Source organism: Budorcas taxicolor, chromosome 10 (genome assembly GCF_023091745.1).
Source record: "Budorcas taxicolor isolate Tak-1 chromosome 10, Takin1.1, whole genome shotgun sequence".
In the NCBI taxonomy this organism is placed as follows: domain Eukaryota; kingdom Metazoa; phylum Chordata; class Mammalia; order Artiodactyla; family Bovidae; genus Budorcas; species Budorcas taxicolor.
In genome coordinates this window covers 43,597,320-43,608,872 of record NC_068919.1, presented here as the reverse complement: position 1 = coordinate 43,608,872, position 11,553 = coordinate 43,597,320, and the positions used below count along the sequence as shown (strand labels likewise).

At 44.5% G+C, this 11,553-nt stretch overlaps 1 protein-coding gene across 1 annotated transcript; it reads right to left on the bottom strand.

Annotated features, from left to right (window-relative positions):
- Nucleotides 1-1,451: 1,451 nt before the first annotated feature.
- PTGDR (prostaglandin D2 receptor) lies at nucleotides 1,452-7,087 on the bottom strand. Its single transcript, XM_052647208.1, has 2 exons — nucleotides 6,242-7,087; nucleotides 1,452-1,847 (listed from the first exon to the last, which is right to left on the bottom strand). The coding sequence occupies exons 1-2, from the start codon at nucleotides 7,085-7,087 to the stop codon at nucleotides 1,608-1,610; spliced, it is 1,086 nt and encodes a 361-aa protein (XP_052503168.1). The 3' UTR covers nucleotides 1,452-1,607.
- Nucleotides 7,088-11,553: the final 4,466 nt, after the last annotated feature.

The window sequence follows — 11,553 nt, the reverse complement described above, 5'->3', positions numbered from 1 at the left end:
ATTATGTACAATTAAATGTACACTTAAAGTGCTTGGTTGTGCTCCATCTGAGCCATACCCTGCTCCAGCTTGAAACTGTATTTCTCAGGAACCTCCATAAGATCTTACCATCTCCACCAAGGGCAGAATATGGCTTTAACAGGTAGGTGTTAAGGTCATCGCCACCACGCTCAGCTGAGGCTGACTGAGTCCCAGTGAGCTTGTTGCTGTGCTGAATGCCCAGCTCTGTTATAGCCATTTGTAGTAAACATGCTTTCTGGGAAATTATACATCCCAGTCTTTCAAAGAACAATAAATCCCTCCTCACCAAAGAATCCATCAATATGATAAACCTACAAAATGGAGGTTCCAAAAAACTGAAACATTTTGTAGCCCACTTCCAAATTTTCATGCCTACTGACACCCTCCAAATAAGAAATTGGACTTAAAGGATAAAAGGAACTTTTTTCTTCTTTGGATTGTAGACCACAGTCACACCTTGCCTTGCATTTACTTATTTATAGCTTTGGCTCTTCACACAAGGTAGTGAGCCTTCTCTCATGGGTTGGCCAGAGAAGGAGGCTCCAAATGCCTGATCTAGTTACATTTCACCTCCCTTTTAAGAAAGTGAAAGTGAAGTCACTCAGTCGAGTCTGACTCTTTGTGACCCCGTGGACTGTAGCCCATCAGGTTCCTCCGTCCATGGGATTCTCCAGGCAAGAATACTGGAGTGGGTTGCCATTTCCTTCTCCAGGGGAATCTTCCTGACCCAGGGATCGAACCCAGGTCTCCTGCATTGCGGGCAGACGCTTTAACCATTGAGCCACCAGGGAAGCCCTCCCTTTTAGGAGGGGCATCTCTAATTCAGGCTGTAGTTGCATCAGTTGGCAAAGAAAAGACTTAAACAGGGGCAATTGTGATACACAATAAACAAATCAACTTTCACTAGAAATAAGGAGAATAAGAAAATTTAAGAACAACCTATTACATAATTGTAAACAGTGGTGTTTCTTCTGAATTTAAATAAAGACCCAGAGGCCTAAGATCTCCTTAAAAAATTAGGGACAACAAGTGCAAACATTGAAACAATCACTATAATTGCTTTAAGTCTTTAAACACTGTTTGGGTTAGTTGCTAAATGGAATCCGACTCTTGTGACCCCGTGGACTGTAGCCCATCAGGCTCTTCTGTCCATGGGATTTCCCAGGCAAGAACAGTGGAGTGGGTTGCTATTTCCTTCTCCAGGGGATCTTCCCAAAGCAGGGATTGAGCCCAGTTCCCAACCCAGAGAATGAACCTGGGTCTCCTGCTTTGCAGGCAGATTTTTTAGCAACTGAAGAGCTACCAGTTTAACCGGTATAACTTGAAATGAAAAACTATTATAACTATTATTAGTTATAATAATAATAGTTATTATATTATAACTCAAAGTGAAAAACTCCACCGAACTGATTCATGAATAGAGGGACAACACATTGTTAAGAATGAACAAACAGTTTTGAAAATACATTTAGATATTTTGTTATGGAACATACTTTTAAGGATATAAATTATAAGATTTTTTGTGGCTCATGGTTCTTTGCAGAAGATGTGATGTATTCTTGAGTTTATGAGAGAGGGTAACATAGTTATAGACTGGATTCCATGTTAGTTTGGCAAGAATTGCTGTGCCAATTTCTATACATAAGAGGCCTTATGAAAATCTTGCGAAAAAACATTCGAAACACCGATGTTCTGAAAATGATGAAAATCCAAGGGTCCACAATTGAGATCACAGAGAGAAAGCGCAAGGCTCGGAGGTCTTCAATTTCTTCAGTGGTTCCATTTTGCTCAGGAACAGCTTTAAACGCTCCATAGTAAGCACGATACTGTTTTAAAGAAAAACATTAGATTAAGATAGCAAAAGGTCTATGGCTGTGATAAATTCCCTTACTTCACTTAGGAAACATTATTTTTCCATAGGAATATGGCAGTTTGTCTTGTGATATTCATTTTGGCCACTGTCATGGATGGGTGCAAGTGAGGAGCCAGGGAGGTGCAGGTCCTCCTGGAAGCCCCAGGCTAATCCCTGGAGCTAGCCTGCCGGCAGTCAGAGCTGCAGGGCTAGCGCTACCTGGTAGTGCAGAGGAAGAGCTGAAGTGGGACAGATCCAGTCCAGTGAATTGTTTACAAACAGGGTCACCAGACTCCCAAAAATACTAAATTTCTTCCCTTCTTTCTTCTGCCTCCTTCCTGTTCTTGATTCTTAGCACAGAAATAAGTCACATGTGAAATGTCACATGTGTGGAGGCACCAATGAAACAGAAACTTCCCTTTCTCTGAACGTTTTTTATTGAAGTGTAACTGATTTACAATGTTTCAGGTGTACAGCATATATATATATATACACACACATAGATGCATATATATACACATATACACATATATACATCTATGAGTGTATGTGTATATATATATACATATATGTGTGGATGTGTGTGTATATATATATATATATATATATATATATATATCCTTTTTCAGAATCTTTTCCATTATAGGTTACTATAAGATTTGAATATAGTTTTCTTTACTATACTGTAGGTCCTTTATCTATTTTATATATAGTAGTATGTATCTGTTAATTACAAATCCCTTATTTATCCCTCCCCCCAATTTCTCCTTTGATAACCGTAGTTTGTTTTCTATGTCTGTGAGTCCATTTGAAACAGAAACTTTTAATCAGTGTGAAAATACAGGAAATATTCCAGTGGAGGGGCTTCCCAGGTGGCGGTAGTGGTAAAGAACCCTCCTACCAATATGGCAGATGTACGAGACATGGGTTCGATCCCTGGATGAGGAAGATCCCCTGGAGGAGGGCATGGCAACCCACTCCAGTATTCTTGCCTGGAGAATACTGGACAAAGGAGCCTGGCTGGTCCATAGGTCACACGGAGTCAGATAAGACTGAAGTGACTTGCATGCATGCATGCATGCATTCCAGTGGAAAGACAGGAGACAACTCAGGTAAATTAGCTATTCTTAGCACAGATGCTTATCTTTCTGTGGTTGGCATCCTCTCTTCAGACTGGGAAGAAACCTACAACATTCCAGGCAGTATAATTCAGGGACAGAAAGATAAGCCTACAAACCTGTGCCCAGCCACTCCTATTGTCTTGCTCTTCCCTGAGGTCTCTGGCCTCTGGGTAGCCCTGCAAACTGCCTCATCCCTTTCCTGCCATTCAGTCAACACTGCTGTTTTGACCAGCACTGCAACTGCCTCCCACTTGGTTGGAGGCCAACTGCTTTTTCTCAATACCCTTACATCCCTCAAGCCCACTGAGATTTTAAAATTTATAATGTGACAAAATAGACGCTAATGGACCAGAAAACATGCAAACTCAACATTAATGGGAGGGGATACAAATAAGTGCACAGACCAAACCCATTCAATGCAGTCAGGGATATGAGAAGATGTACGTTCCCATAATTGTTTCCTTACCTTTTAATTCTCTTTTCAGTAGAGCATTTCAGCAGGCTCAGATACTCCCATCTAGTGCACTTAGGAAAACAGAGGTTTCTGGAAGCCCTCCCCCATTATAACTGTTCAATAACACAAAGAGTAATAATAATGGCTAATGCCCATACAGAGTTTCATATTCCTAGGCACCATTCTAAGCATTTTACTTTAAAAAGTTTGTTTCATACTCACAAAAATCCTAGTAAGTATGTTCATTCTCTCCATTTTACAGATGTGGAAATTGATCATGTGCCCAAATCCTACTTTTTTCCATGCCAACCTAAAGAATTACCCCCATCTCGAAGCCTCTTTGAAATGATGGTTAAGCTCATCAGCTTTAGAGTCTGACTATCCAGGTTAGATAGAATCCTCTCACTGGCTATGACATTTCAGACAAGTTACTCTGTTTCTTCATTTATACAATGGGGACAATCGAACCTATTTTCCAGCATTGTTACAAAATTCGAATGAGATAGTATGAGTAAAACCTTGAGAACAGGTCCTTGCATATCATAATAATTCAATAATTAGCTAGTATCACTGTTTTATCTATTAGGAGTTAATCCTTTTCTTTTCTAAACTATTTTCTGGCCCTACTCACTCCCTCTCACCCCCAGGATTATAGCTCTGTGGGCAGATGTGAGGTTTTTCTCATTTTAATTCCCTGCAATGAATTACAGTGCCTGGAATGTTGTAGGTTCCAGATGTGAGATGAATGAATAAATGGATGGCAACAGGCTACACACTTGAGTTGATTGAAAAAGGAAACACTTCATATGACTTAAATCTTTATATTTGCTCCTTTCTCCTCAAAGTGGAGTCCAGAAAGATATAATTCTTACTATTTGAGAACGCTTGATTAGTTGGCATCTGGGTAACTGAACGATGTTTAAATTATGAAGACAAATCATTTTATTTCTATGCAGTATTCACCAATATAAATTTTCCTGCATATTAAGTTATTTTAATTGATATTTTCAAGTCACTTGATTTGTATTAGAAATGTAATATTTATTCTATGAATGGCCTTTTAATTTTATTTATTTTGGGGGTTTACTGAAATTATGACAAATTTGTTCACTTTGATAGATAGTGATCAAAATACATACTCTATTCAAGATATCTGTTTGAACACAATCTAGACTTTCAAAAAATCTCTGATGATCAATAGTATTCCCTAGAAGATACTTTATAAAACTGCTCCTATAAGAGAGGGTTGACTAAGAAACATACTCAGAATATACAATGGGCTTGTTTAGAGAATGTAGTCCATTACAGGGAAAATCAGATGGGAAGAGTGCCCTCTGCTGAAACTAGGGATCCACAGGAAAATATCGCTGTTGCCAGCTCTTTGGATGCTTAGTCCTTATTTGCTAACTCCTGCTTCAGAGTGTCATTCTTCAAATATGATCTCTACATCAGCAGGTGAAGTGGAGGATGCTGAATTCTTCAAAAATCAGAATCAGCAACTGGAGAATAGGGCCAGCCAGCTATGTCTTTAAAAGCACTGCTGATGAGTCTGAGTGTGCTAAAGTTTGAAAACCATTGCTAAATATCTCCACCTATATCTTTATCTCTTTGTTTATATAGTTATATATTTATTTATTTTGGGGAGTTCCAATGCTAATTCAGACAACTATTGGCCCAATACTAAGACCTTCATTTAAGGGAAAAAAAATCACATTATATGTCACTTTCATCCACCCTTGAAGGTAATATCCAAAACTGCTACACTGCCATAAAAAACTTAACTTTCCTAGTCACATAAGTCTCAGGGCTCCAAAAACTTGGACTTGACAATGAATTTATTTAAACGTTGTTCATGTTGAACAAGTACACTGTGGAGTCAGGAGAGAAAGAGGAGCAATACTTCTAGCCTCAGCCACTCCTAGAAGTCTTGGCAGGGATCACAGGAGGAAATACCTCCAAAACGATGAAATAATTCAATCTGCACCACCACCTGCATCAGTAAATTGAAACACAAGATAATGGCTCTCATGTCACCTCGCTTGCCAAGATAGAAACAACACCGGTCGAGACAGGTTATCAGAGCGACAGAACCAGTTGAAACCTTCCACCACACCTGCTAGTCCAAACAGCCTTTCCGCCTCTGCAGCCATCACCCCCTGCAGCGGCAGCACGGGAAAGGGCGCCCTCCACTCCTCAAAGTTTACACATCAGTTAAAAAAAATAAGACTAAACCTACGCTTTTAGTCACTCGCGTCTGCAAATCAGTTTGGCAGGATTACACCTTCCCTTATTCCCTTTCCATACCAACACCGGGGGGCGGGGGGAGGGTAGGTGGGGTGGGAAGAACGCGCAGATGTCATTTGCGCATTTCTGATGCCACTAAAATCATGGGCAGGTGTAACGAAATAAAACCTCGCTTAGCCATCGGGAAGTGGGAAAGGACTCTTACTGCCGAGGAGAAACCAAGTTCTGCTTCTCAAAGCTCTGAGGTGCAAAAATGGTCCTGAGGCCTTCTCAGAGCACTGGAGAGGTTCTGCCGGACTAAGGGGACACAGTCCGGTTCCTGCTTTCCCTAAATTTCTGTGGCTTTCCCTCTTTTCGCTCAACAAATCAGATTCTATCTCCTGAGGACTGCGGAGGGAACGGAAACTGATCCGTGGAACGCGGGAACAAACCCTCAGGTGTCTGGGCGCAGCTTCTCTTGTATTGCACCCAACACGCCCCACCCGCCCTTCCCCTCTCCTGCGGCGCACTGCGCGTCAGTCTCCTTCAGCTTTAGCGCGGACAACTCACAATTAAAGGCAGGGAGCACATGGTGAAGAGCGCCGTCATGAGGGCTAGCAGCAGGAGGTGATCCAGCTCCTCCAGGTGCAGCGGGGTCGCCTCCCTCTCGCCGGCGCCCGGCTCGGCGCGTTCCCTGGGGCCAGAGCGCAGGAGTCCCCGCAGCCTCAGGTGCATGGCATAGAGGTTGCGCATGGCGCTCAGGTTGCACAGCACGATGGCGAGGACCAGCAGCAGCATGAGGCTGGCGTAGAGCACCGAGTAGCTCAGCACCGACAGGGAGCGCTCCTCGTGGACCATCTGAAAGAAGCACCAGGTGCCAGGGCAGTACTGCACAAACTTCCCAAAGCCCACCAAGGGCAGCGCGCAGAAAGCGAGGCAGAAGGCGCCCACTACCGGCGCCACCATGGCGCCCCGGCGCGGGGTGAGGTGCCGTCGATGGAAGAAGGGGTGCCCCAGGGAGAGCCAGCACTCCAGGGCCATTGCCAGCAGCTGCAGCGTCGAGGCGAGCCCGAAGAAGGACATGAAGAAGGCGAAGGCTTGGCACAGAGAGCTGTCCGATCCGGGCACCAGCCCCCGCAGGCTCCGGTTTTGCGCGTAGGCGAACAGCACGAAGGGGCTCACGAGGCACTTGCCCAGGAGGTCTGTGATCGTCAGGCCGAACACCAGCACGTAGAAGACGGAGGGTGGCGGGCGCGGCGAGCGCGGCGGGCACGACCCCAGACCGGAGCGCGCCAGGAGTCCCAGGGCCAGCAGGTTGCCCACGAGGCCCGTGCTGAAGAGCACCCCGCCCATCGTCGCCGAATTGCCCTTCTCCACCGACGTGGTGTTGTGGCAGCGGTAAAACAGCGGCCTCATGACCGGCGGCGCGGCGAGCCGGAGCGGAGGCTGCGGGAGGACCGGGGCCGCGGGGGTCCGGGGGCAGAGAAGCCTCCCGGCCGCTCTGCGCGCGTCTCGGCCGGAGAGGCTGCGCCGCCGAGGAAGCTCGGCGGGCGGCGGGGTGTTTCCCACGGCAGGCGCCTCCCATTCAAACTCTCTGGTCACACCCCGCCCCTCGGGCGGGTCGCGCTTCGGGGTGCGCAGCCGGCACTGGCTTTGCCGGACGCTCTGGGTCCTGAGCAGAGAGGCAGACCCTCAAAGCCCAGAGTCGGGGGACAAAAAGAAGTAGGTAGCCTCTCCGCGTCCAAGGCCAGTCCTTCTTGCGAGGCAAGAGAACGTACTAAAATGGAGGGGAAATTAAGCGGCAGCCACGCGGGTGGAGAGGGGTGAGAGGAAGTGGTGGTGGTAGGACTCTGAAGTTGAGCGCCGCTGGGGTGCTCAGAAAGCGCGACACTAGTTTTCTTTTATTTAGTTTTAAAATTAATTGTTTATTTTATTTTACAATATTGTATTGGTTTTGCCATACATTGACTTGACTCCGTCATGAGTGTACATGTGTTCCCCGTCCTGAACCCCCCTCCCATCTCCCTCCCCATCCGAACCCTCTGGGTCATCCCAGTGCACCAGCCCCGATCACCCTGTATCATGCATCAAACCTGGATTCGTTTCACATATGATATTTTACATGTTTCAATGCCATTCTCCCATATCATCCCGCCCTCGCCCTCTCCCACAGAGTCCAAAAGACTGTTCAATACATCTGTGTCTCTTTCGCTGTCTCGCACACAGGGTTATCCTTACCTTCTTTCTAAATTCCATATATATGCTTAGTATACTGTTTTTCTTTCTGGCTTACTTCACTCTGTATAATAGGCTCCGGTTTCATCCATCTCATTAGAACTGATTCAAATGTATTCTTTTTAATGGCTGAGTAATACTCTGTTGTGTCTATGTACCACAGCTTTCTTATCCATTCATCTGCTGATGGACATCTAGGTTGCTTCCATGTCCTGGCTATTATAAACAGTGCTGTGATGAACATTGGGGTACACGGTGACACTAGTTTTGACCTTAGTGCTTTGAGGAGGGGAAACCAACCTTCACATTAACACCTATGCCCTGAAACAGGGTCTTCTAGATCCTGAGATAGGAACAATGAGCTTCATTCCCTAGGTGAGGAAACATGCCTTGGAAGGGCAAGTCACCTCTCAGGGTGGCAGAGCTGGTAGCTGGTCGCGCTGTACCTGAAACCCGATCTGCTGTTGAGAGAGTCCGTCTGTCTTGCTTCCATGGTTTGTCCTCTCAAGATTTCAGGGAAGTGGCTCCAGGGAAAAACGACGGGAGATGTTGGGTGGCATGAATCACGGTGTCTGTGTAGACACGACAAGAGGATGGTTAAGAATGCTGATGATAACAGACCTGGGTTTAAGTCCTGGTTCTACTACTCATTGCCGGTGTGACCCTGAGAGACTTGCTTAACCTCGCGAGAAGTAACAATCTAACAGCTTGTTTGCCTCTTGGGAAACATAGGGATAACGTGTGTAAAGTGCAGACACATAGGAAGTGCGGAGTATAGTACATTTATCAGGATTCTCCCCTGTTTTAGGGAGGCTGTTTTAGTAGCTAATGTTTAGCTGTAATCTTGAGCATGGGTTTTGAAAATAGAAAGAAAATAGGAGACTTAGTGAAAAGAAAATAGGCTTTTTCACTCTGGTTTGTGACTACTAGAAAACATTTCTTCTCTTCTGGCCTTTGACTTGGTTACCTTGGAGAGGCAAAGGAGTTAAATTGTAGTAAGTGTGGTAATATCTTTAATTAACGCTTGATACCCTGTGAAAAGACTCTGATGCTGGGAGGGATTGGGGGCAGGAGGAGAAGGGGACGACAGAGGATGAGATGGCTGGATGGCATCACTGACTCGATGGACGTGAGTCTGAGTGGACTCCGGGAGTTGGTGATGGACAGGGAGGCCTGGCATGCTGCGATTCATGGGGTCACAAAGAGTCTGGCACGACTGAGTGACTGAACTGAACTGAACTGAACTGAACTGAACCCTGTGAGAATGGAGAAGGAAATGGCAACCCACTCCAGTATTCTTGCCTGGAAAATCCCATGAACGAAAGAGCCTGGAGGGCTATAGTCCATGGGTCACAAAGAGTCCAACGTTACTGAGCGGCTAACACACACCATGTGAGAGAAACTGGCTTGAGTGTATAAATTTGAGTGGGATGACCAGGGCCCTATTACATAAACAAGTAAATTATGCCTTGGCTTGAAGAAACTAATTTTTAGGCTCAGTGCCTGTTCTGATGGACAGACTCAGAGAGAGAGTAAGACTATTGGGCTTAAGATGTAAAAGCCTTAAGGGTAGCAGGAAAGGCTGCTTTCAGACTGAAAGCCTGGCCAGTAATTCAGGTCATGGGGTGGAGACGAAGAGTCCACGCTTTGGAGTTAGATAGTTCTGAACTCCATCATTAGCTGTGTAACCTGGGAGTTATTTTACTCAATCTCTCTTGAGTCTCATAAATAGGATATGGGACTTATGCTGACCTTGTAGGGTTATTGTGAAGCTGGGAAAGCGTAGGACATTTGTCATAGAGTAATAAAATCCTGAGAACTAACATTCATAGGCCCTTGTTTATATATGCGGAACCCTCTGTAATCCTTTCACATATATTCACTCAATTAATAGGTCTTTGAGGGCTTAGTTACTTTCTCCCTCTCCTTCCTACCACCTCTCATGCCCACTTCCAGCCCCTAAAGAATAATGATGGATTTAGAAGAGCTCCATTTGCATTGATAAAGTGGAAGAAGTAGCAGTCTCAATAACCAAAGGGCATAAGAATCTGATGAATCTGAGGTCTGCTCTCTAGACAGAAACACACACACAGGAACAATTTATACCAATTTCAGTGTTTTCACAGTTTTGTAAAGTTTCACTATGTGGCCCAGAGGAAGCCCAATGGACTCTAGCTTAAGAATCTTCCTCTAATGATGTTGTATAGGGATGTTCTCTGAGGTGTACCTATTCCTTTTTTTTTTTTCTTTTTGCAGTCTTATTTTTCTCTTCCAGCTGCCTTGACCTCTACAGCCCTTCTGATAATGTAAACATCGTTTTAGAAACAACTCTAAAGTGGGACTGAAGGGACACTGTGGATCCTTGACATGATCACTATATTTTATGCTTCAAAGGTTGATGGGGTTGAACGGGTATAATTCAGGAAACCACATGCTTCCTCCTGACCAATGTAGCTGGCCTTTACCACGGGGTTTCCGGCCTGTTCTGCCTGTTCCCTCTGGTTCATCCTGCACTGTTTTCAGGCTTAACTTTGGAGTCTCCTGTCCTTCCTCCTAAGGAATCTTGTTTTACGGCTTCACTTTTCAGCACAGAAAAGAATCATTTGTTTATTCATCAAGTACTTTTTTCAGCTTTTATTTTGTGCCAGGCATGGGGGTGAGTTGTGTGGGCTTTAAGGAACATACAGCAAAGAGAGAAGGCCAGTGACTGTCATGTGGTTTTTACATGGTTACATTGATGCATTTTTGTATCAGTTTTCAGAGTAACTAGGCTAAGTCATCTCCACCCTTGCCGCCCCCAGCAAAAGAGAAACTTCTAATGAAAATATCTTGGGTCCAGTTACATAGTAAAGGTATCTTCATTATCTGCAGAGCTTTACCACCCTGCTTATTTGGGTTATAAGGCAAATTTACTGGAAAAATATATATGGTATAATGTAAGCAGACACATCTAAATATATAATTGTATGATGATTTTGTAAATATAAAGACTGCATATGCTCATGGACAAGAACTAGAAGTGGACACACGCACATAAAAACATGAACTTAAACTTGAGATGTGATGGTAGAAAATTTCTTTTTAGATTTGTGATATTTTTAATACAGTATCTGTAATAATTATCTGGAAAGATTTTAAACAGAGAACAAGTATATGCTCATGACCAGATTTTAGGAAGGGAAGAGTAGGAAAAAGAGTAGTATTTCCTGGATCCATCCTGACTGTGCTTACCCATCCCTCACTCCCACTGAACTCTAAAGTGGTATTTTGGGCTGGGAGATTGTGAAGAGCAGAGAATAGAGAGGAGGAAAGCTAAAGAGTAAAGAACGAACTTAACTAACGGTTTTAGAGCATCTGCTGTGTGCTGGTGGCCACGCTGGACACTCTGCACATGCAAGGGTGTGGGGGTGGCATGCCTATCAGTGTGGAAGTGATGGAGGGAGGGGAGCGTCTTCGTAGTCATACTGTGTGAATTCACATCTCAGCTTTACCCCCTTGCACAGCATTGTACCCCTGAGCAACCTTCTAACTTTTCTAAACCTGTTTCCTTGTCTGTGAAAATGGGCTGAGGAGGAGTCCTTGTACTGAATTCAATGAACACATATGGTAGTGCTGTGGCTTAAATAAAAATACTCTTCACGGAGCTA

What these genes read in the sequence shown, in the direction of transcription:
- PTGDR (XM_052647208.1), bottom strand. Translation starts at nt 7,087, where the DNA reads ATGAGGCCGCTGTTTTACCGCTGCCACAACACCACGTCGGTGGAGAAG. An exon ending in TGTGCTCCCTGCCTTTAATT is followed by an intron (nt 1,848 to 6,241) that starts GTGAGTTGTCCG and finishes TCTTTAAAACAG; the next exon opens with TATCGTGCTTACTATGGAGC.